This window comes from Anoplopoma fimbria, chromosome 19, assembly GCF_027596085.1.
Source record: "Anoplopoma fimbria isolate UVic2021 breed Golden Eagle Sablefish chromosome 19, Afim_UVic_2022, whole genome shotgun sequence".
In the NCBI taxonomy this organism is placed as follows: domain Eukaryota; kingdom Metazoa; phylum Chordata; class Actinopteri; order Perciformes; family Anoplopomatidae; genus Anoplopoma; species Anoplopoma fimbria.
The window spans coordinates 4,547,159-4,574,417 of NC_072467.1; the positions used below are offsets into that span (position 1 = coordinate 4,547,159).

The window sequence follows — 27,259 nt, forward strand, 5'->3', positions numbered from 1 at the left end:
AACAAACTGTGCAAGTTTGCAAGAACATTACAAAGCAGTCACTCCTGAGCTTTGTAGATGCAGCTGCATGTGAAAAAGCACAGGCTGTGGTTTCTAATTGGCAGCAGTATGCAACCACTGGAAACTTCAGACAACTAGATTTGCTCATTCAGGAATGTTGTTGAGTCACATTTTGTGATAAAGTATTTCTAGCTGAGTGGTAGAAAGATCACTGGTCACTTTGCGTGAAGAAAGTCCAATAAAGAAAAGAGTAATTTGACTATTAGCTTTTCAATTTCTCCTACAAATTGGATGGGCTTGATAACTTTTGCTGATGGTGATATTTTTCATTTTAGCATCTGCCATGTAACAAAGTCCCCACTCAAACACTGCCAGTATAGTCTTCTGTGTTTCAAGACTATGATTAGATCTGTCAGGGGCAGGTTGACACAACAGACTTGGTGACGGAAGCTGGAAGTGATTTCATGGCCAAATGAGATTTTGATGTGTGCTTTCTATAACCAAGGAAATAACCAAGCTGTAGAATTTTGATGCAAAGGGCAGGCAAGGGCAGTTAAATTGTGTTTGCAAGTACCTGATACTCATACTGAATGGTCATTTTCCTTTTTGACTAAATTTTAGTTTTTTTGGAAAACAGCTCAAGAACCAGAACTCTGGGTCAAAATGAAAAATGCAATTATTTCTCTAATGGAAGTCATCTGTCCTCATAATTACACGTAACAAAATAATGCATGACAGCTGATCTCGAACAGGAAAATAAATACACTTTAATAAAGTAGGTAGGGCTCAGCTTCATGCAAACACTGTAGACTGCCTTTTAGAAGAGTTGCTTCGCTGCAAAACAATAAATACCATTCTATTCACTGTCTATGGAGGTCTATTGGGGCTTTAGTAAACAACAGTTCAGTACAAAGGCCAATCAACACCTCAGCTGGACATTAGACATTCAGAGGTTGGGCCTATCTCGACTGTATCACTAGAAGCAGTGACCTGCCAAACTGATTCATAATTACCTCCACAGGTAAACTAGTGGGTGCAAACACACAGCATATGTTGACATGCATTCATACACACAGTCACACATGAACACACACAAACCTTCGCCCACATGGTTATACCCCAAGAAGCCACTATTTGTGCTTCCTCTAGAACAATAAACATTTGTCTGGGAATGATTCTGCAACAGGCTGGATGTATTGAGCTGGAATATTGTACAATATGGACCAGGGCGGTCATGATCATGAAATCTGAGTTGAGGATTTAGTGTTATTTCTTGATTAATAATTGGATTGTCTTTTTTCAGTTTGTTATATTCTGCCAGCGGTGCTGTTTGGCTTTGCAACTAAACCTAAATCCATGTTTTTATTGCTCATCAAACTGATGCCATCATTGGCAAATAAGTGTGAGGCTACCCTCAAATAGTTTGCTGAAACAATCTTTCACCTCTTGCTCTGCTTCACAGATTCTAAAAAACCCCAAAATCTGATGTGTAGGCTGACCTAATGTCACAAAAAAAACTTAATTGATGTAGAATTCAGAAGTGACTTATATCATGAGTATTTTGTTTACTTGTTTATTTTCTGTAAAAAGGTGGGGGGCATACCTTATTACTTCAAGTATCGCAGTGTTTTAATACTGCTTAATTACTCACGACATTCATCAACGTCAGTGCACAGACATACTCACACATTTATCCTTTCACAGACTGAACTATGCACAAAATGACAAATAACTGCTCTGGTACATATATTCTGTATGCCGTGCACGAGGACTTCAGTAACACTGCCCAACATGCTGTATTGTACGGGCTCGTAGAAATCCACAGCATGTTCTCATTATGAATTGAAAAACATCTCACTGGGCCATTAATGGAAAGTTCTGAATTTATATATAAATAAAATACAAACAAAGCATGAAATCTGGCCAGAAAGGAGAGTACTGTTGCATAATAGAGAGCCCAAGAGAATGAAACAAAGGGAACGAATGTGACAGAAAGAGGCTTATAGTCAGCAATGACAAAGAGAGATGAGAGCCAGCTAAAGACAGACACAGCTGACAAAGGGAAAGAGCTATGTTGCAACAGGCGCCCAGTTATTCATGAGTGTCCAAGAAGTCTGCTGTCTCGCGAAAAGTCTGGAACAGTATTGTTCTGTGTGTGTGTGTGTGTGTGTGTGTGTGTGTGTGTGTGTGTGTGTGTGTGAGTGTGTGTGTGTGTTTCTTCTGAGTTTTGCCCTTGGTTAACTCAGTCAAGGCTCCTGGTTTAAAAATAGCATCAGTGAGGATGCAGAGCTATTTATACTCCTCACACACCCTGCCTGCAAGCTCCAATGTACCCCTGCTCGAGTGTGTGTGTGTGTGTGTGTGTGTGTGTGTGTGTGTGTGTGTGTGTGTGTGTGTGTGTGTGTGTGTGTGTGTGTGTGTGTGTGTGTGTGACGATGAATTGAGCTCATTTTAATTCTTGCTTTGCTATGCTCTATTGCTTTGAGTTGAGTCATTCATTTTCTTTCTCCATCTCACGTCCTCTTTGTTTCTTTTTATTCCAAGCAACGAACAAATAGACACACACATGTGTGTACTAGTAAAGAGTGAGGGCAACTCCCATGAATGAATACATTTGTGATAGCTGGTGAGGGAAGGCGCAGTCTTTTTTAGAACACATTAACTTATTTTTCACAGGTAACAGTGGATGCATCAAACTCCTGTATTTGCCTGCAGAAATAGACAAGAAAGGATGCAGCTATGCTGAGAGAGGCTGATGGCTTTCTGCCACTGATGCACTCAAACTGATTCAGACAGGGATGCCATGGAAGACTTGCCAAAGCCAAAACACAACTTGATTTCCATAATATTCTACGATAGGCTCTCTGCACGTTGGATTTGCTGTAAGAAACACAGGGAAGCTGTGCATCATTGATGTCATAATTCACATACCAAATGGAAATATTGAGATATAGCAATATTAAAGGAGGAAAAGAAGATATTGGGGTGAAACTTGATCCAATTGTGCAACTAGTTAATTCTTAACTGCTGAATGAAAGTAGATGTGCCGCTTCATGGTGCCATTGTGGAGTGCTGCCTCTTAAATTTGTCTCTCTAGCTGTTGCATATTACTTTGAAGTGTTCCATTTAACTGCTCTACAAAAATGATATGACACTTGCCTTTTCATTATTTAACTGTGGTATTTAGTCAAACATACATTTATTCAATTATATATCCAAAATAAACACATTAAAAGTGATTTACTACACATTTCCAGCAGCCATAATCCACAGTTGGATAATGTCAACATAACAGTATAGAGAAACATTGAAAAACCTCAAACTCAAGTGAATTTAACCAACCATTTATGTCGAAGTTAAAGACAATAAGGATTGTTTAAGTCTTAAAAGTATTTGGATTATTTCCAATGATATGATTTATATATATATATATATAAAATGGATTGCCCTCCAGAACCCCCTGTGAGAATCCCATTATTTTCCATCAAAATCTTGGTTATGATGCTTCACTGAAAACAATTGTGCTATTGTGTGTGTGTTTGCATGTGATGTACAGTAAGTTTAATGACATGTCAGGTATTAGGTATTACAGGTACTTGCTGAGTAAGGCTTTTCTGAATAAAGAGTAAGTATATATCTCAGCCTACATAGCCCTGTGTGTGTGTGTGTGTGTGTGTGTGTGTGTGTGTGTGTGTGTGTGTGTGTGTGTGTGTGTGTGTGTGTGTGTGTGTGTGTGTGTGTGTGTGTGTGTGTGTGTGTGTGTGTGCTTGACATTAAGTGTGTGAAGGTGAGAGTGGAGAGCATTCCAATAACCAGAGTGGAGCTGTTATTAGATTTGGATCCATCCACTCTTTATTAAACCTCAGTTCAATTGAGTGTAATAGAGAGGCAGCAGAGTTGCATCTTTATGAAACAAGGGGGACACAACCAGAGACACGCTAACACACGCCACACACACACACACACACACACTACAAGGGAGAGGAAGGGGGATGACTATGTACAGTGGTGCAACAGGGACGGTCATCATTACCTATAATATATGAGTAGAATACATGCTAATGCTCTGGGGAGAGAACAGAGAACATATGGAATCATATAGATTGAATATTATATAGTCCACAGGTTATACAAAAATAGATAAGATGAATAGGTAAGGCAATTAGATTTAAGGACAAGGATGGAGGTGGTCATGCAAAAGTATAAGTAGAGGTGGCTGGCAATTAAGAAGGTGATGTGGAAAAGGGCGAGTGGACCACAGAGTAGATACAAGACTGGATGAAGTAGAGAGTCAATAAATAAGAAGCAAGAGGGAATGTCACACTGCTCTGAGTCAAATGTGTGCTGTGGTTTGCTGCATGTTCGTCCTCATTGGACTTCTTTTACTTAGAAGAGGGCGAGGGAGTGGTGCAGTCCCGTGCTCATCAGTATTCAACTGAGAGAGAGAGTCGGATGGGAGGGGGAGAGCGAGAGCGAGAGAGAGCGAGAGTAAAATAAGTAAAGATTTGACAAGTTTAAGAAAAAACAAGAAATATATCATAACAATGCTCAATGGCTTTTTTGTGTGAATGACAGCAAAGTCAAAGGAAGAAGGCTTCAGACAAAAAGGAAAAACGAGGAGGCGGGAGTGTTGTAAATTATAGTGGGAGGAGGCAGAGGAAGAGAGAAGGGAGGAAAACTCCAAGGCTGACTCGGAGGGATCCCTCTTCTGTGCTCATCTCTTCCCCTCCCCCTCCCTCCCTCCCTCCCTCCCTCCTTCCCAGGCTTGAGGGCTACATGATACTCCTCTTCTTTCATTCTCACTTGCTTTTTATTCTATGTCTCATTCTTTCTCTCCTACTGTGTCATCCCGCAGGTGGAGACAAAAATAGAACTGACTCAGAATGTCTTTTTTTTTCGTAGTCCAGGACAATATCACATGTAACCCTGGTTCTGATGACCCCTAAATAGAAACAAACTATGTTAAATACAACAGCGGGTTATCATTAATATATTAATTAAAGACTACATTAAACATGGACACAAACTGATATGACAAAATAATATCCGGATCTTATCACCTGTTACACTGAACAGCAAGAAAGAGAATATAGTGGAGTTTTCCATCAGAGTATGCCAGTGATTGATTAGCTGTAGACCAACCATTGATTGTCTCTTGACTGTTAATAGATCAGTGATAGATTGTTTGTTGTTGAGGTATTATTGGCACACCTAATCGTTTGATTGACGAGTCATGTTGTCACATAAATGATGATGTTTATACTGTCATATTATCACATGACAAAATGCCTTTTAACTGAAATTGCATGTGGCTGCAAGGGATAGTTTGGTTTAGCGAGTGGTCATGGGGTTAAATTCAAGGACAATAAAAACAAGGATAATCTCAAAGTAAAATGAGTCTGTTCTTTTTTGAATGTTTTTATATTTCAGGGAGAATCTGCGTGTATTTGGAGCAAGAGCTCAACAAGAAGAGGTCAGGACACAAGGTTTTAAAAAATGTGTATAAAGCGACTCTACCTGACATTACCGGTTGAGGACATGACCTTTGCATGCGTAATTTCACACCTATGACTGCAAAGTGGGTTGTCACTGTGCAGGACATAAAAAGCCTGTTGTTAACAACCAGCTGGAGTCACTCTGTCAGTTTAACCCTGTCCTCACCGTGTCCAACTCAAACAGTGTGCTTCACATTTTACATGATAGAGTGACTGTAAATCAAAAGCATATCAGTGTTTCTGATGAATATGTATCTGCGTCAGTCAACGGCTTCTGTTTATGCAGCAGTTTTCCTGTTCATGTTTATTCATATACTGATCAGCTCTGCAACTGTTGTTTGTGCCGTGTTTCTAATTAGCATTTTGTGTGAGACTACACCTCAGTGAATTACATGTATGTAAAGCAGGCATGAGTTTAAATTTCAATGAAGGGGTAAGTGTGGGATGATCCTGTGAGCTAGGATGCACCGTATAGGCATGTTTGGAAAACAAAAATATATTTAAAAAAAACCTAAGAGGATGAGAGTGTAATAGGGGAACAGGTGGTGTGTTCAGCAGGGAGCAGGTAGGTGCGTGGGCGGGACTTTGCACCCCACTGCTACTCTGATTGGACAGCTAGAAGGTTAGCTGTGACATCAATGTCCTTGCCTTGGGCTTGTGACAATGTCCAGTATCAAAAACACACACACAAATGCACACGCACAAACGCACCTTGGAACGCTGTTATGAATGACCAACGAGTGAAATCTGTTAATAACCCAACTAGCCTCAGGTCCATACTGTGATAACACTAATTTCTTCTTGGGAACATAGGACACTCAATCTCTCCTAACACATTCTTTCCCGAAATGCCCCCATGCAGACTGCACTACACTATTAAACATCTTTGTGGTCTCTCAGGGTTTCTTTGTGTGGGTTGCTGAGAGGCATGAGGACATATTATCAACAGATAGTAATATATTTGAAATATTATTTTTAAGCATGATACATTTTTATTAATCTCTCTTGTGGCTACAATTCCACATCTGTGTATGGTATCTAAGGAGCCATCCTTTGACCACAAGGTTGGCAGTTCAATCCCTGCTTCAAAGACGGTGTCCTTGAGAGAGACACTGAACACCAGGTTGCTTTACGGCGGCTTCACAGCAGCCAACTGCTCCTAAATGCTTAGGATGGGTTCAATGCAGAGGTCAAATTTCATGTATGTATGTATTTAACAATTCTAATAACATTAAGGAGGATCAAAACATTAACCTTATGGGGGTAGCTAGCAGGTAGTTGACATGTTTGATCAGTTATAAAGTAAGTATGCTTTTGGGAGACAGCTTAGAAATATAAGAACATGCGTAAAAAGGGTGCTATTATTGTTATATATACAGCCTTAAGGAAGGTTATTTTAGGAATACAGTGTACATGCTTTTAACCGAACGTTCAGAGAATATCTTTTCCCTCAACACGGCTCTCAACATGGCGAGGGTTGAGTCGGTGGAAGCAGCAAACAATGCTCACGGCACTAACAGTGCAAACAATGGTAACAGTGCTGTTAACTTGAGGGGGAACCAAAGGGTGGGTGCTACTCTACCGCGATAACATTGACGTTCACAACAGCGTTGTCAGCTTAAACTTCCATATGAGCGCAGTGCAAAGTGACGGCCATGAGCTATACATTGAGGCATGGATGGCCCAGCTACAGCGGGTAAAGTAAGTATTGAACACGTCACCATTTTTCTCAGTAAATATATTTCTAAAGGTGCTATTGACATGACATTTTCACCAGATATCGGTAACAACCCAAGTAATCCATACATACAAAGAAAACAAAACAAAGAAGTTCAGAAATTAAGTTATTTGTAATAAAATGGAATGACACAGGGAAAAAGTATTGAACACGCTTACTGAAATTTATTTAATACTTTGTACAAAAGCCTTTGTTGGTAATGACAGCTTCAAGACGCCTCCTGTATGGAGAAACTCGTCGCATGCATTGCTCAGGTGTGATTCTGGCCCATTCTTCCACACAAACAGTCTTCAAATCTTGAAGGTTCCGTGGGCCTCTTCTATGAACTCTGATCTTTAGTTCTTTCCATAGATTTTCGATTGGATTCAAGTCAGGTGAATGGCTGGGCCATTCTAGCAGCTTTATTTTCTTTCTCTGAAACCAATTGAGTTTCCTTGGCTGTGTGTTTGGGATCATTGTCTTGCTGAAATGTCCACCCTCGTTTCATCTTCATCATCCTGGTAGATGGCAGCAGATTTTTATCAAGAATGTCTTGGTACATTTTTCCATTCATCCTTCCTTCAATTATATGAAGTTTGCCAGTGAAAAACAGCCCCACACCATGATGTTCCCACCTCCAAACTTCACTGTTGGTATGGTGTTTTTGGGGTGATGTGCAGTGCCATTTGACCTCCAAACATGGTGTGTATTATGGCATCCAAAGAGTTCAATTTTGGTCTCATCTGACCAGACTGTATTCTCCCAGTATTTCACAGGCTTGTCTTAATGTTGTGCAGCAAACTTTAAACGAGCTTCAACATGCTTTTTCTTCAGCAATGGAGTCTTGCGTGGTGAGCGTGCATACAGGCCATGGCGGTTGAGTGCATTACTTATTGTTTTCTTTGAAACAATTGTACCTGCTAATTCCAGGTCTTTCTGAAGCTCTCCACAAGTGATCCTTGGCTCCTGGACAACTCTTCTGATAATTCTTTTCACTCCTCTGTCAGAAATCTTGAGAGGAGCACCTGGTCGTGGCCGGTTTATGGTGAAATTATGTTCTTTCCACTTCCGTATTATGGCCCCAACAGTGCTCACTGGAACATTCAGAAGTTTAGAAATCCTTCTGTAACCAAAGCCATCAGTATGTTTTGCAACAATAAGGTTGCGACGGTCTTGAGAGAGCTGTTTGCTTTTACCCATCATGAGATGTTTCTTGTGTGACACCTTGGTAATGAGACACCTTTTTATAGGCCATCAGTTGGGACTGAACCAGCTGATATTAATTTGCACTGACAAGGGGCATGATTGCTTTCTAATTACTGATAGATTTCAGCTGGTGTCTTGGCTTTCCATGCCTTTTTGCACCTCCCTTTCTTCATGTGTTCAATACTTTTTCCCTGTGTCATTCCATTTTATTACACATAACTTAATTTCTGAACTTATTTGTTTGGTTTTCTTTGTAGGTATGGATTACTTGGGTTGTTACTGACATCTGGTGAAAATGTCATGTCAATAGCACCTTTAGAAATATATTTACTGAGAAAAATGGTGACGTTTCAATACTTATTTTACCCGCTGTATGTAAACAAAGCACACAAACTCAGATTACGAATCAGAAAGAGGGACTTCATTCTCTGCTCAGGTTGCCATTACTTCACTTTATGTTTACATTGCACAATAGTTGTTTGCTGCTATATTATTGCTCTGTCTATCGTATGGAGAGCCTTCAAGTTTGTCCTTTCTGCTTACTGTGTGAGAATATCTTGGTAATTACAGGAATTTAGTAAAATTTCCTGTGGTTTTTAGTCAATTTAATTTCTAGTTTTATTACCTGAAGTGAAAACAGCAAACATAGTTTGGCAGTCAATATATATATATCAAAATATATACACCTGAAAAATAGATTCTTAGAAAAGGATGGGACCATTGTCAAAATGACATCTAGAACACCATTATTTGGACCAAAACAACTTTGTTTATCTTTATTGACAAGTCAACATCTGGACAATTCAGTGGCTTAATAATGCCATCTTTAAAATCATATCAAAAAGCCACAGCCAAAGTCTCATGTGCTACAGTGTCTTGCCCTGTGGATATCTGGTTTCTACATGCAACAAAGACAGGTCAGGAGGGTTCTTCTTTAGACACACACATGCATCAAAATCACCACAAACATTCGATAGCTACGCCTCTAAGTTCTGTCACACTTGTGTTAATGAAGTGCAAGAAAATGAGTGGAAGACCACCTAACCTGTTTTAGCGTAGTGTACAAAAAATAAGTGCATATATTTTGCACTTGCTGACAGGTTTATAAGAAAGTAAAAGAGTCAGACAGAACATGGGCAGAGAAAAACAGAGACAATTCTCTCATATGTGCCTTGGATATTAGGACAGCTGGCTGCTGAATACTTGAATTATGCTGTTTATCTAACTTGTGGGAGGCAATAACTTACACTGTGCAGACATACACTTATAAATTTACACACATGCACGCCTCACATAAACACTTCATGATGCAAACAACAATAGAGTGATGCTCATACTTGTATATACACAAAAATACCCACACATACGCACACACATGATACACTTCACGCTACGACGAAACAGAGAGGAAGTCTAATTACCGCTAATTCAACCCAAGCTCACTGTGGGACACTAACAAATTTAGTCTAAATCCAACACTTGGCACAAAGGCTCTTATCCAACCTGATTCGCAAGCAGTGGATAAAAAGATAAAATGGAGAATTATATTTCTAAAAGAATGTTGTTTCTTAGCACCAAATGATATATATTTATTTTTTACTTACTAAAAGACACAATTTGATCATTTCTTATTTCTGTCTTACAATTACATGTCAGAGCTTTTAGGCACTTAGCACCTGTTGCTTGGTAACGGACAGATGAATATGCATTTTAGTCTTAACAATAGCAAGCTTTGTGGGTAAATTTATATTGTGCAGTGCTTCAATTGTATAATCTACTGGCTTTTGACCTAGATCAAAACACACATAGACGTCAATGTACATATATGTGTAGCTATTGTTGGAGACAATTAAGTACATGGGATGAGGAGCATATCTTCAGACAATGGGTTCAACAGAAAGCTTTTGCAGTTCTTTGAGATGTGATCAGTGTGCCAGCATTAGAGAATGGCTGAGCTGCTGGGTGTGTTCCCAGAGATCACAACAGCAGTATCAGCTGCTTTCAGAGCCTGTGTGAAAGTAGACCTGGAATAATCCATGAAAACCCAGTATATGTGTGTATGTTTGTGTCGTATAGCTGGTCCAGGTATCCTCCGCTGCCCATAGCGGTGTTAATATTCTGCACACACTGGGTGCGGCTAAACCCCATTAATCATGTTTGTGAATGTCTAATCTCAACGTTACTTGCGCTGGTTTCATTTTCATGGCTGTCTGAAAGATTTATAATGGCGTTTGGAGAAGGTGTATGTGGTGTGTGTGTGTGTGTGTGTGATTGTGTGTGAGAGATGTAATACATTGTTACAAAAGCATGCTCTTAAATGTGTCACCTTGTTGAGGAGAAGGATGTCCTAAGCGTGCAGTTAATGCTCCCAGTGGGGGAACCAGCATGTTGAGACACACATCTGTTCCTTTGAATATGTTGTTGTGTCCCTCTGTGTTGCCATTGCACCTGCAATTTAGTGTTGACTTTCAGCAAGGGTGTGCATGTGTGTGAATGTGTCTGTATCCACAAGTGTGGGTGTGTATGGGGTCACAAGTTTGCAAAAAGCTTGACCAGGTTACAGTGGCATGTGTCCCTGTTTGTTACCATGGTGATAGTAAGTGGCCTTTCAAGAGATGTCCATCCGCATGATGAGATCAGATTACATCAATGAAGGGGAAGAGTCGAAACAAACACAGGGGTGAGCGGGGAATGAGTATAGAGGGGGGGTGCAAGGGGGTGGGGGCATGGGCCAGGCGACCTGTTAATGGAGTGTACAAAAGGGATCATCAAACACACAAACACACAGCTATGACCAGATACACACATGTGCACACAGACAGACCACAAAATCTGATCGTTTTGGAACCATCAATATCTTTGAACTACCATCACTGACATAAGAAGACACACACAAATAGAAACCTTTAAACACCCCATGATACTAAGTGCATGCTAGTTTTGTGGTCCAGTGGCAGTCGGTGAGTGAGGAAGGACAAACACATCTCATTACATGAGACTAAGAGTCTGCTTGGAGAGCTGAATGTGGATGACCCTGTTAAATGGCGGACAGCGGGGCTGTTTGTCTAGACGAAGGCTGTCTAGAGACATTGATTTCAGACAGCAGACCAATGGACTGACAATCACTGAGTAAAGACTGAGTGTTTTTCCGAGCAGTTCTTCTTTGTGGAGGAGAAACTGGTTTCACTAAAACACTACAGTAATGTAGCATTTGATTCAGGGACTGAAACTAAACATATGTTTAAGGCCCATCTACTGTTATTCATGGGGGTCATATGTGCATCTTTTGCTAGTGTAAGGGAAAATGAAGGATGAAAATGTGGAATCACCTGACATTTTGAGAACCATATACGTCTTCCCTCCCCATACAAATTATCTCAATCTTATGTTATTTTTCCCGAATTTTAACAGTGTAGATCAAAGTTATAAACTTGAAAATAAGCTTGAAGGTTCTCAGTCACTGTAGTCACTACACAAGCCTGAAATATTCACATCATCGTTTTGTGATAACCGAATGGAAAATAACGGTCTCCTTGATGATTTTTAGTTGTAACCACATTGTCATCCTTCTCTCAAAATTAAAAAAGAAAAAATATAAATTTTACCTTCATGTTCATCATCATTAATGTCATTGGCATAATCGTCATCGTCTTCATTATAGTGGTTTTCAGCTACAAGGCATCACATAAATTAATACATAAATCATAAAAAAGTTTTCATTTTAGAGCAAATATGTTATTACTGTAAATGGTACAAGTAGACACATGAATCGAATCCTTTTGTTGAACCTAAATATAGTTATTGCTATCTACAGTTAAGTTACTAGCACTATCCCACCACAACATACTGTATGTTACCACTTTATGCAGAAAACAAAATATATGAGAGAGCAAAAAGACATTGGAGTTTACTCAGTATGCAAGTCAATCTTTGAGAGGGAGGAAAGAATTGTGAGTTCAACAGATGATTTGAACAAAATAATTCCATATTATATGTATTTGAGCAGCAATAGGTATTCTCACACTCGTAATGATCAAAGCTGCATGCTCACATGTGGCACTCTAAATCCCCTGAGCACAAACTCAAACTGAGAGCAGAGTCACCAGTGCTATTTGACCTGGAAGTGAATGGTCATCTTGTTAAAACTACCCTCTACTTTCAAAATAAAAGCTGAGACAGTAGCATTCTTTAGTAGCAAATCACCAAATGTATATAAAGCACAGTAACTGTATTTTCATAAAAAAATCAAATTGTGTAAACACTAAATGAATAATATCACATATACATTGTTTGCAAAGTATCTATTTTATATACAGTCCTAATGGCAGGGTCCTTTTAAGAGCCAATTTAATTTAAATGTATTTACTAGCTTTATATCAAAGTGTCTTTGTTAAGTCGTGTGGAATTTTTGAACCAGAGGTCGTTTTTTAAATTTTAACAGAGAAAGTTATTAGAACTATTTTAAGAAAAACATTTATATGTGAGGACTATTGTCACCACTTAGCTGAATGCTGCCCAAAGTAATCTGGTGAGCCTCATAGTCAATGGTTGGGTTAACTGAGATCGGATCCAACTCTATGTAGGATTAAAAAAAAAACAACGGTTCAAACAGAAAATAACAATACAACTATTAAGAACATTTGCTTTTTAATGCAATTTCATGTGGGTCTTTTATGGCTGTGGGTTTTTATGTTGTTTGTGAGCCCCAGACAATTCTCCTTCATTTTGTGATATAAAATAAACATTTTTGAATCTTGAATCCTGAATTTTAGCTAAATTCAGAATGATATTATTTTCTGAATAGGTGTGGCAAAAATGCAACTGGCGATACGGGGATCAGTTGAATTGCCAGAATTTGGCTGAAGTTGAACTTTAAATGCAGATCCACACAATCTCAAGTGCTTAATAGCTGCCAAAACAGTCTCAACATATGTGCGCATGATCAGGATTGCACTCAAATCTGATTCTGATTTGCTCTTATAAGTCTGTGCCTGTGATTCTTAAAGATTGACTTGACTGACTAGCCCTTAGAATTTGCATGCACTCTCACAAATATTTTTTCAATAAACCTCAATACCGCTACAGCATAGATTACATACTGGATAATTCTGATCATTTTTATGGGGAATCTTAACAGGAAATGACTAAAAGGAGTTTTTAATGTTAGCTGGCTTTTTTGTACACTGCAAGAATATAGTAATGCTGTGTAAAAAGACCCTTCAGTTTACGTAAAATGGAGTTTGGAATTTAAAAGCACTCAACAGCTGCAAAATGAAGCTGTTTAAACAGCTTGCTCTTGTTTTCTACTCAAATTGCAGTAAGCAACAGCCAACTAATAATCAGAATATCAAGACTTCGAACGAAGCGCTATGTGAAGCTTTGCTATAATGCTTTACGCTATTTACCATCTGAGTCAAGATTGTCGTCCATCACTACAACTACAAGAAAACAAGAAATCTTTTTATTGTGCAATTCCTAAATCTTCCAGAATCTTTTGTTAAAAATGGCTAAGCTATCAACACACTTGACAAGGAATGTGCTAGAACTAAATCAATGGTCTTCATTAACCTACACAGGGCGACACATCTCTCTCTGTACAGCATACAATATTCCTGGCCACCAATCTGTCCTACTAACAGGTGAGCTAATAGACATTTATGCTAATGCTTGTAGGTATAGATGCTAACACACGACACACACACAGACACTTACAAATACAACCAGACAAATAATTTAGCGAGATTTACCCAGTCTGATCTCATTAGAAAGATGCTCCTGTGGTATGGCTGGTGATTAAAAAGGTGTGGGAACAGTAACCGGAAGACAGAGATGAGTGTATGAGTGACTGTGTATATATCTGTTTGTGTTTGGGGGGTTATAGAGCCTGATTATCTAACTATAACTGAATCATCAACATATTTTTAGTCTGAAGCAGTATCAGAGTTAGCTTCAGGGTACAAATACTTATGTTATATTTACTTCACTTACATAAACATTCACACGCTCACATGTAAGTGAAGGTCTCTTTCAATTGCCCTAAAGGTGAAGATGTTTTTTGATTCGCTCGTCACCTTATTCAAGAGGCTGAGACATGAAAATATAAATAAATAAATCCTCCTATCGTCTCCTCTCTCTTTCAGCCGCCTCTTGTCCTCCATTGCAAATGAGCCCTATTACTATTAGAAACTCATCCATTTATGAATGCAGATGAGATGAAATGCCTTTTTTTTTTTATCAAACCAAGGGTCATCCATCCTTATAGGAAGTGGCTTTTCAGGCCTAGCCTCTGTGCACAAGGATTGGTCATTCCCTGCTAGGATTACATGCATTAAACAGATTTTGGTTACCTTAACAAACCTTACACATAGAACCTGAACTGCAGGGGCTTAAAGATGTTCAACAACCAGTTGACATCAGTGACGTATTTCTCAAACTACATCCCAGGACTACAGAAGCATAGTGAATGCAACACAGTAATGGTGCTGATGGCCAGTGTTGCATATCACAGCCAGATGGTTTACTTGGCTGGGCCATGGTGCTGGCAGCCATGTGACTGTAAGCTTGTTTCCTACATGGCCAACGTGGAAGAACAGCAAAACACTGTGTGTTCACATTAGTGGCAGGGTTATGGATTCAGCTGCACCGACAGAAAAGCCTGTGACAGCAGATCCATTCAGTAGATGGTGGCATACTGGCTGCTGTTGAGTCATCACATTTCCGATAACATTTGTGTCAACATCAGTATGCATCACTGTTTTCAGACAATGCTGTATCACTTGGTTTTGTTCAGCAAAAACATGAGTCTGAATTGCTGAATCTGAATTATTTATCATCTGTATTATTAATTCCTGTGTAAATGGCAGGTGTGTTTCCATAAAACAGACACAATACTATAAAGATGAGACATCAAAGCATATAGGAGAAGGGCTACTATTAAACGTTTTTAAGGTCAGAGAAGCTGGAATATAGAAAACATCTACTGTAGAAATGGGTGGGAATACTTCAGTATGTATCCAGGCAGAGAGTAGGGTTCTTGTTAGTGGGTTAAGACTAGTGGTTGTGTGTTGTTTACTACTGAAAGTTTCTGAGAAAGAGGGAGAGAGAGATAAGAATATTTGTGTGTGAGGTTGTTTGCAAAAAATCCAAATTGAAATTCCAAATTGACCCTTAATCTGTACTTCCTGTGCCTCTGTAGATCTGAAAGGAACATGAGAGGTCTCAGCATGAGTGCGACAGCTCTCTCTCTCCGGCCTTTCTGAGGACAAGAGGGAACTGTTTCCATTAGGCTAATGTGAGTTTGATCCATGGTGATGTATGTGAAGTGGCAGGATGTAGGGTGTGGGGTCAATGTGAAGCTGGGTGTCTGTGGACAGGTGATAAGAGGAGGGACAAAAGCAGTTATATGTTCAGGGGGAAGAAGGACAGAGGGTGTGTATGCATACCAACAACCAACAGCACACGGGACCCGTTTGAATTTGCATGCCCTCTCCTTGAAGTAATCACAGATTTATACTGAGATTGCACACATATCTCAAGTGGATTCAAACAGGGCCAGGAACTAATTGCTACACTGTAGGTGTAGTGTAGAGACACTGAGGTGTATGGGAGAGGTACAGGGTGAGAAGAATATTATGGAGTTTACCTTCTACGTCATTACAGTCATAGTCTTGAGTGAAGCGTTGATGGAGAGACAAAAGCACACACACAAACACATGAAAGCGAAGCCACTGCACCTCTGTGTAAAGCAGAAAACAGCACATTTACAAATGGATGAAATGACAATTCACCATGTCAAGCTCAAACAACACCGAAATGACTTCCAGGTTGAGTGATTACACAACTGCTTTGCAGCCAAAAAACATAGTGAAGTAATGGTATGCTTTGTATCCAAGATGTATGAGAGCACAAGAACGTCTGCTCTTTTATTCTGCAACTAACCCATCACTGACATGAGAGCCGCATGTAGCCACAAACTTTGAAGAGATCCTAAACATAACTAGTAGTGATGAAATACAGAATATTAACAGCAGCATAGTCCAGAAGCAGTAGCTTACAGAGTTAGGTTAAGTGAGGCAATGAAACATGTACACGAACAATAGCTGACAACCTACCTTTGACTCTCTCTCCTCGGTTGAGTTGGATCTCTCCCTCCCCTTGTGGCGTGTAGGGCTTGACCACAATGAAGGTACGTCCCGGGACAGCACTGTAGAGTTTACGTTTGGGCCCACGGGGGCCCGTCAGTGCCGGAGGCGTGTGATGAGGGGGCTTGGGTCTCTCTGCACTGAGCCAGGGCTGTAAACAAACACATATGTTACTGTGGTGATTCCAGGGAGCTGGTAACTGAAGCCTGTGGTCACCGACATGGTTGTCAGCGGGACAGCAACCTGGTGACGCTGGCCAGGGAGGGATTCATTCACAAGTCCAAGTGCCTGTCGATCAACAGTTAACAATCAGTGTTCCATGGGAGAGTCATGAGAGGGGAGTGCACTTCTCCCAACCACTCTCTCCTCCTCCTCTTATTCACTCTCTTCCTTCTTCAATAGCACAGACAATACCCTTTTTGCTTCCTTTTACCCTCTCCTTCTATCTCTCCCCTCTCCCCCGCATCCTAACCGAGGTAGAAGCAAAAAATGTTTCACGATAAGAGGGACTGCACTGTGTCCTTCTCTGTGTGGGTCTGTCAGATCCGTCTGGAAGCCCCCCTTAGTCAAACACATCCTGAGTTGGGGCTCCAGAAGAAGCCCCCTCCAGAGAGGGGGAGTGATCCCTGTGAGTCCCCCAGTTCCAGCTGCTCCAAGCTGGGTTACAGATCCTGCCTCGTCCTTGAGTCCTGGTACCCCAGCTGTGGAGGAGAGAGGCTGGGTCTGCTCCCCGACTCCCGCTCCTTCTCCTGGGAGTCCCGCCGCGTCTGCCTCTCCTCTCCTCTCCCCTCCACCCCTCACATGCACACGCTCGCTCACTCACACTCACACTCACACACACTCCTACAATGCTGCTGCTGCTGCTGCTGAGGCTGCTGCTGCTCTCCGTGGCTCCCCTACCCTTTGACGGCTCGCTCACACTCACACACCACAAGCCCTCTATGTGCATTGTAGCCGTGCGCACAGGCACATACACAGACAGCCCCCTCCACTCCTGCTAACATTGCACCTCCGCTAGCATGGCATACGCCACCACCAGCATGGTGCTAACGCATCGCTGACACTCACATACACACACTAGTCCCAGAGCACGATTGATCTCCTGCTGCCTGTCTGCCTGCAAGCGTGCATTCGCCATGGCTCCCGGAGGCAGGCTGTAAGAGTATGTATGTGTGTGTGTGTGTGTGCTTGTGTGCAGTGGGGCGGGGGGCAAAAAGCTCCAGCCCATTTGGTTTAATTGTTACTCCTCCCTCTTTCCCCTTGCCTTGAATCCCATCCTTGTTTCTCCCATTCTCTCACTTCCATTTCACCCTCTTATCCCTCTCCTCCTCAGCATTTTCTTCGCATTGCATCTTCACTCTCTCCCTCTCCTTCTCTCTCTGGCGGTTATTTCTAATACAGCAGCGACAGAGCTCCGCCTAGTCTTCATTCATCACTGTGGTACTTTGCCACCACGCTGTAAGTTGCATTCAGCATCATTCTGCTGCTTGGGTTGACAAAGATTTCCCTCAAGCATATTTTGACATTCATCAAAAACCCATGTAAAACATATATATTAATCTATTTAATAAAATATGACACTCTTGTTAATCTGATCTAGTTTTTGCATGAGAGTAAGCTAGTGAATATTACAACTTGATTATGAACAGGGACTTTTATGTTATTTTCTGCAACATTTCCTTTAAAGACCAGAAATCTGTGCCGTTCCTCCCACAGCAAGTTGCATGAGTCAGTTTATAGCCATCATTCTTTCATTTACCTGATTCTAGCCGCAGATGCCCTTTAACCTTCATTTGTTTGTCCACCCCTTTCCTCATATCAAGCCTTGTTTGTCTCTTTCTTTCCCCAACTCGCTATTGCTTTTCTGGCTCTCCCCATTTCACACAGCCACTCTTTCTTTGTCCCCCCTCTCTATCGAAACAACGGCTTGCAGACGGCTTTCCAATTACCGCAGGGACTGAGGGGACTGGATAGCTGCCACATGTTAATGTCTGAGCATCGGCACTGAACATCAGCAGCACACACAGCAAAGAGGAGGGAGGGCTGGAGAAGCGGGGAAAGGAGACTATGTCAAAGTGATACAGAGAGCCCAAAGATTAGATCCCTTAAATGATATCTATTTCAATGACTCAAATACATTACATTACAGTCATTTAGCAGACGCTTTTATCCAAAGCGACTTACAATAAGTGTATTCAACATAGGTATTCAAGAGAACTACTAGTCACCAGAAGTCATAAGTGCATCTCCTTTCTTAAACAAGCCTCTAAAAGCATAAACCAGAGCAAAAGTATAGTGCAGAAGCAAATTACTACGAAAACAATAAGTGCAACAAACTAATACGAATGCAATAAGTGCTACGAGGAAGGCTCAGGGTAGGAGGCAAATCTGCCTCCTCCACTCACACACCTCTGCCACAGCATACACCTCCTGTAAGGTTATGTACACAGCTTGACCTCAGCTGCTCCCTGCACTTGAGCTGCTGACAGTCGGGTTGACATGTTATCAATGTGTCAGGCAGGAGGTAGGGGGTGGAGATTGTTCCCGCTTGTATCTCGTCTTTAATGACCAGTTTGTGTTTCAGGGGATGAGGCTTAAATTGCCAATTGCACTTCAACATTTTTAATAACAATACTGAACAACATTTGCCATTGATCAGATATCGGAAATTCAAAAACATCCAAATCTATGATATGTGATATGCTTAAATGTCTTTTATCAATTTTATTACATTTCTACAATCCGATTTCTGCTCTCTTTACATTTACCTTGTAAGATTTGACCATTTCTAATTTGAAAGCAATTTCTGTAGGATGCTCTTTAACTTTTAAGTTACCATTAGAATAATTAATATCATAGTTTGTACCTGAGTTGGTAATATCTCAGACTGCACTGCTACATTATTACATATCCTCTCTTGCTGTAATACATTTGGAAGAGTGTTACAGAAGGCTTTGTTCAGTTATTTTGAAATCAGACCAAATGAGAGCAAAGAGCAGACTCTCCTTAGTGTAATCGTATATTTCTCATCTGCATTCAAGAGGGACAGGACTAATACTCAGTGTTCTTGCCTTTCTCCAGAGTTATATATCTGATATTTTTGCAAGGGTTTCATGTCTATTTTCATAGTCCATAGTCATAGTCCTGTTGGATACTGGATATGAAAAGGTATTCTAGAACAATGCATCAATATTATTTCAGTGTGATTGCTTTTTTTCTTGCTTCATATGCATGCAAGTATTGGTGTTACAATTCTCCATTTTCATATGCAAACTTGCAACCATTTATTTTCTTGCTTACTTTGCTTTGTTGTATCTTTTTTCTCTTTCCCTCCTTTCACTGTGCCTCATTATAAGTAGCTTCTACCAGATACATAGTAGGTTCCATTGCATGCGCACACACACACACGCACACACACATAAGTACACACACACAAACTTCTAATGCAGTCTATTACAAAAGCTCCATGGTTTCCTAGGACACCAGCCCTGCCTCTGTAACGATGGCAACTGTCAATAAAAGGAAAATATACCCAACAAATGCACTGATAAGAAGTTAATAATATGCACTTGGATCTCAATAACCGTCAATTTATCATATATAATTTGCCTTAAAATACACAGATTATTGTCCCAACTGATTTTCTCTGTAAATTCATGCATTCATGTCACACATTCAAGTCATCTCACCTAAACAAACAGTATACTACAGCAATTTAATTAGGTAGCCGTTAATCAGCTTATACAGTTTATAGTGACCTTGACCGAACATCATTTTATTGTATCTTTAACTGTATCTTTGAAACATGATTTTGTTGTTTGGTTCTCCGAAAAGTTATGTTGTTTTTTATAGCAGGAGTCAATATTGGGAAGAGCTAATTTAAACAAACTTCTCAGTTTTTGTGAATATATAGCTAGAGCTAAGCATGTTGATAAGGTTTTGAAGTAGATTTTTGTAAAAGTTCAAGAGCAAACATATGCATCTTATTTATAACATGGTTTTTTACCGCTTTACAGCTCTAAAATGAGTCTAGCTGCCTCAGTTTGTAGTCAAAATATATGAACTGCCTACATAGCTCTGAAGATGCAACTGCAAATGTCACAAAATGTCATTTACACAAATGCTTTCAAAATAAGCAGCTTGAGTGGAGCATTTTCTCACATGACTGCTCTGTCTTCTCAGGTAAATGGCTTTTCTCTCAAATAGCCCAGCTTTCTAAGGGGAGATGAGCACATTATAAACAAAGTCATAATCCTCATCACATTTTGCATCCTAATGATCATCTGTCTGTCCTTGCTTTGCTGCACTTGGATGAATATGTGCTGGCTCATTCTTTCTTGCGCAATGTGGGAGTGTGCATCGCTATAAAGGTGGAAGTATCATGAGGACTCATTGGGCAGAACATATTCAGGTTTGTACATGGACAGTTTATGCTTCAAAAAGACTACCATTAATCAAAAATAGAAGTCAATTGGTGTGATCAACACGTAACCCTAAACTCCACCTAAATTTGAGATGGGGAGGAAAAAATAATTAGCCTAATTGACAACATCCGTTTGCTTTGGCATCTTTTTCAGCCCAATATTCTCCGATAGTAAAATATTTGCTCTACACTTTCTTGCGTGTGCATTTGTTCAGATTTACTGTATAAGAAAACTTATCTATGTGGTGTAAGGAAAGTCTTCCCTACTAAGCTTTTTAATGACCAAACTATAGTCTCATGGCTCGGATAGCATTTACACTGCTTATCTTTATGTAGCAACAGAGCCGATGTATATATACTGTTGAAAAAACGTTTGGAGAAACTCTGGCTCCAAAAGGCTCTAAGTGCTGAATGAAGTTGACGAAGACTTCTGACAAAGTCCCTAAGGGTGTGTGGAGGGAATATGGGGAACTAAGAAAGAATCTGGGATTGAAAGGTGTATCGAAGCACCGCCTGCAGTGATGTAGGTGTTCTACTGGACTGTCATGGTGAAGAGAGAGCTGAACCTAAAGGCGAGGCTCTCAGTTTATCTATGTTACACCCGTCACCTATGGTCATGAGCTCTAGAAACTATCAGCAAGCAGGAGTTAATGGCTACAAGAAGGCAATTTGTTTCCTTCCCAGGGTCTCTGGGCTCCCCCTCAGGGATATAGTGAAGGACTTAGATATGCAAAAGGAGCTCCAGGTAAAAACCTGAGCACATCCAACTGAAGGATACATCAAGGAAGACACATAACACGCTCCATGGATTACACATCCAATCTGTCCTGGGAACGCATAGAAATCCACCAGGAAGAGCATTAGGATTTGGCTCGCAAGAGGGACATCAAGGCTACCATGTTATCCTACTGTTACCACAACATGGACGGCATTGTGTGGCGGAAGATGCTTAAGAGGAGTTAAGGTACCTAAACTAGTGGCATGATACGGTATTTGTAAACTATATCCACATTGTTTAATGCATTCAGACCTTATGTGTGGCCAGGTGAGTGCAGAGAGCATCAGTGTTTTAAACAAAGAGGGAGGATAAAATGCTAAAGAGATTAATGTAAGCCTATCAGCATCACCCTCTGACACAAATTATGATATGCAAAGACCAATACTACTGTGCCCTCCTTTGATGTGGATTCTCCACAGGTGAAGCAGAAGAAGCTTAACTCTTCTCCTCCTCTTCCTGTCCTCCTTTCTTCTCTGTGTAGCTCAGCCCTTTGGCTGTGTTCACACACCATGTACAATCTACACACCGGCAGCCACTTGTGAAACTAATGCAAAGAAAGAGAGGAGAGGTGAGGAGAACAGCAACAAACAAAGAATTAAAAAGAGGGAAGGGAACGTGACACCCCAATGTGGGGCTTGTTGCCATTATTCTTCACATGATGGGTCAGGATACAGCACATAAGCAGGTTATGACAGTTTCTTGCTCCTTGGCACCACTAGCGTAACAACATTTTCAAGTAATGTTGTATACATCTTCATTTGAAAAGAGGATTTAGCCCCCCGCCTTCAAATCTCCTCCCCTACTATTCAGATAAAGGCTAGCAGGACCTTATCTGGACATTAAAACATTTGTCCAACCAATGGCCTGCTGTGTAGGGATTTTACAACCTGTGCTGGAAACACTTTTCTCAGAAAACAACGTACATATCTCTTGCCCAAACCGCAGTCAGATATCATGCAATAATTGTTTTCAGATTTAAGAAATACTGGCATAAAAGTGATATCACTATGACAATTACAAAGGAAGTTGGATATGGAAAAGATAATAGTTGTTTATCATCTGCTCTGTAACATAATATTTGTCTATCTTTCAGCTTCAGATATTTTCTTCCAAACCAATACTGATAGCTAGGTCCTTAAGTGCACAGCTCAATATCAGAATTTCTGACACTGTCAAGACAGTATCCTCTTGATGATTAATTATCTCTTTGTATTGACAGCACATCATGGTAAGTAGCCAATTAACCTCTAATGACACAAGCAAACTTGCTTTGCTCTAAATAAAATATCATCACCCAGTGTCATGTTTTATTATATTGTCAACTGCATCAACTGGAGTTATTGTCATACCCACACGCCCATGCTTTAATCTGTCTTTGTGAGCTTTGTTTGTTTTTCTAATGTGATCTAGTCCTTATAAAGCTGATCTAACTGTATTTTATTTATTGTCTCCATCTTAAATTTCTGCTAAAGCCTGGACCAAGCTATTGAACCCTGGCTGCACTGCACTTGTGCCACAAAAAAGGAAGTGGTGATGGTGAGTTCCACAGGAACTTGCTGGAGTCTGCCATTGGGCGGGCTGTTGACCGGCCAAAGTAATTTCACACTCCCCTGGTACCCATAATGCCGCTAGTGAAACCATCGGCATAAACAGAAGGTCAGAGAGAGAAACAGAGAGGGGGAGGGAGAAATATTAGAGGGAAAGTAATCAAGGACGGCATCAGTCCCACTTGGGTGCAGGTTCAGGCCATGGAGACCAGCTGCTCGTTTTGGCCCTTTTATACATTCACCTCACTTTAATACTCGGTGTAAGGCGGCAAAAAGGTCTTGATTCCCCTGTTTACAGAAGGCCATTTAGACCAGGACACAGCAGACATTCTAAACATGCTATCTTTTTTCCTTTCTGCACACTCTGTCTAATCAACCTTGTACAACATGAGCACAATGACCATGAGCAAAAGATATGTTTCTCTGTCAATGAACGTTAATGGCAATGTAGAGCCAGATATAGCAGAATAAGATGCACTGAGTTAGTTACCATAAATGGGGCACAACATTTGATAGAAAGAGAGGAGGGTGGTGAAACACACACACACACACATACTTCAGAGCTTTAGTTTCTATGTGGTGTGATGTGTGCATGTTACATGATTTAATAAAGGACGTTGACTGCTCTCTGCCTGCAAACCATACAGTATATTAATGGCACTGTGTGTATATGTTTGTGTATGTGTGTAATGACAGAATGAGAGGGGGAGGGAAGGAGTGAGAGAGAGAGATAGAGAAAGAAAGTCTGTGATGGATGGAGGAAAGTGACAGCAGAGTATTAGAGTGAGAGGGGAGTATGGCTGGAGCTGTGTCTGTAATGCAATCCCCCTGTCACACATCAGACTGTTTCACTCTCTCACACACACACACACACTCACAGTGTGTGGCATCCAGGAATCACACAAGGTGTGTGCTGTACATAGGTGATCTTGCTCTGACATATGATCATAATAAAAAGCTTAACAAACAAAGTGTCAGTACATCACTTAAATCTATCGCTCTGAGATGTGATCAGAGCCCTAGTTTACTGTTCAGTTTGTCTAATGGTTCAGTGTACAAGGGAGGAGATTTGTTCCAGCACCCCAGCAGCACTGCTACAACTGTGGATTTATGTATCTATCGAGTGACAAGCTGTTTTGAACCGAATGGCTTGTCCAATGATATTACTCATAGCTTTAATTTCAGAATGTATCCGCTGTCTCAATCTCTCTCACACAGACTGACAAACACATTCACAGCTTGGCAGCCTTCAATTGGTCCCCAATGTGATCATTATTAGCCACTTTCCATCTGTCTATCTCTGACGTGTGTATGCACCCATGCACATTGCTATGTTCAAGGGGCTATACATACATGCTCTCTCATACAAAGACAGAGTCTAGCACACACACAGAGATTTGAAGTATGATATTTGCCCTCCGTCCTCCCAGCAGGACAAATGCAGTATTTCATACTAGCTTGTTACATAAACAGGGCAGCCAGACACACACCATGCCACTGATCACTGGCCTCATACCCTGGTAGGAGCAAAGGCCACACAACCGCTACACCAAATGCATTTATAACAGACCTCATACTGATGAGTGTTTCAATCAGTCACTATAAATCTGAACATTTTCGTATTCAACCCGCAGTTTTTTCTTTATAGAGATTACTTCTCTGGGCTGGTTGTTTTAGTGGTTTTTGACAGGAAACGACTTTCATATATGCCTGGGATGGATGTATGAATAAATAAATAAGATTTTGCACCGATTGATGTTATGTCATGTTTATCAGCAGAAGCAGACGGCAGCAGATGGAATAAGATGCAGAATGCTGCCTGGTGATTCAGACACATCACATGGCACTTTTTGCTTTTTTCACAAGATCAGTCACAGATTATCTATTTAAAGTGAATAGCTGCCAAGACTGGTAAATGAGACATGAGACATGAATTAGGAACATAAAGAAAGATATTTTCTTCTTTACAAAGCTCTTAAAAACGTTTTAGTTAAGAAATTACTAGAAATAACATATGACAGGATATATAGGCTGCTTCAGCCACGGTGAGTAAGGGAGAGATAACACTGATCCTTCCTTCCTGCTGTCAGCTCATAGTCAAAACTGCATCCAATAGACTGGATATACTAAAAAACAGCAATCTATTAATGAATTAATGTGCAATATCAATGTATACCACTGTGCAATATCAATATTTTGTGCAATGTCAAACATTTTCTTATTTCATATGTGCAATAATGTAAACGCAACCATTCAGTCTGGTTATATCTTATTTTAGTTTTTGATAGTTTTACGGTTTACTTATTCTTAATAATTTCACTGTATAATTACTTATTTATTGTATTGTATTGTTTTTTACTGATGCCATATTTTGTTGAACTATCTTCCTTGCTGCTGTATTTTACAAACTTTCCCACTCTGGGATTGATAAAGGATTATTTAATCCTGTGATATTTTATATGATCTCTTTTTATGAGTTTGAGCTGAGGTCAAACTAAATCTTACAGACCTGAGTCTTCCACGATGGCCGTGTCCATGAGGGTAACCATGGCTGTGGGACCTTCTGGGAACCGGCCTGTCCTCTTCATGCATGTGATGTAGTGAAGGCGAGCGGGAATGAGAGGATCTGGAGCTGCCGGTACTCTGGAGACTGCTGTCAGGGATCTCTCCATGACGGCTCTGACACAGAGCAGAAGAACAGTCGAGTGTCAATTGCAGCACGTATAAAACATCGTCATTTTTTTCTTCACTATTTCCAACTACTATGAAATGGAACATGTTTAAATGTGCACACAGACACACACACATATACATAAAAGATTCAACACCCCCGCAGAGCCTTACAAGCTCCAATCTTACCTCTCCCAGGCTGCTGTGCTGCTGTCCAAGAGCTGGCAGACTGCGCAGTGAAGGGACAGGGGAGTGACCCTGACGGCCACGGATTTCTCTCGGGGTCTGACCGCGGATGTGATCGTGGTCCCCGTTCAGGTTATTGTCACTCGCAGAGCGGAGCAAAGAACGTGGCGAGGGCAGGGGGCCAGGTGTCACACGTCGACGGTTGGTGTAGGAGGGGGTCTCCCTGAAAGGCACTGACAGGAGAGAGAGACAGAGAGCAACTCTTTACAGACTCACCTTATCATGTGAAGCTGCTGTAGCAAACACACCAAACAGAATGGTTTTTATGGGGAAATAACTGCAACTAAATCTGAAGGTCACTCAAATATGTTTAAAACTTGTTTTAATTCCATCTATTTACGTAGCTATAATCTATACGCAAACATTTACACACTGATCAAGTGATACAATGATACATCTGGAACTGCAAAGAAGAGAGATGAGATTATTGAATCATGGTAGTTCCTCTTGACTCTAATAAATTATATTACATATAATTATCATATTTTAATATTGATTACTGGAGAATGAGTAAACCAAACACAGAATAAGGAAAGCAGTTTAGTAGTTTGATAATGTTATCATTGGATATTTTGATGTTGCTGTGAATTAAGTATTATCTTCATGAAAGTGTTTAATTTGCAAAAATAATAAAAAAATGTGTGTTAAAGTTCACACATACATAACCAGCACACTGGCTTGGTAAAGTGTATCTGAAGTTTAATGATAGGGTGGCAAAATGATTATTCAAAATTAAATAGGCATACATTACAAACGTCACACATGATTTCTACTTTAACCTGTTAATTGCTAAAAGGGATAAAATATGTGAATAACACATTTCAAAGTATCAAAATAGGGGTATTATATCCTGTCTACACTAGATGGCAGAGTTTTCCTGTATGAACATGTCACCTCAGCAGGTATTCAATAAATCCCTGAAACCTTCTGCACATCCCTTACATTTCCATTTCCTTTCCTTCATTTACCCACACCTCTGTATATAACCCGTAATCTATTTTATTTAGCCTCTCCCCTATCCCCACTCAGCCATTCT

General features: G+C 40.4%; 1 protein-coding gene across 1 annotated transcript in view; it reads right to left on the minus strand.

Moving 5' to 3' along the window:
* Positions 1-27,259, minus strand: part of shank3a (SH3 and multiple ankyrin repeat domains 3a) — a 137,963-nt gene that overhangs the window by 44,762 nt on the left and 65,942 nt on the right. Inside the window, 4 exon segments of the mRNA XM_054619772.1 lie at positions 16,530-16,685; positions 16,688-16,710; positions 25,817-25,986; positions 26,167-26,396. Coding sequence (XP_054475747.1) covers positions 16,530-16,685; positions 16,688-16,710; positions 25,817-25,986; positions 26,167-26,396 — 579 coding nt within the window.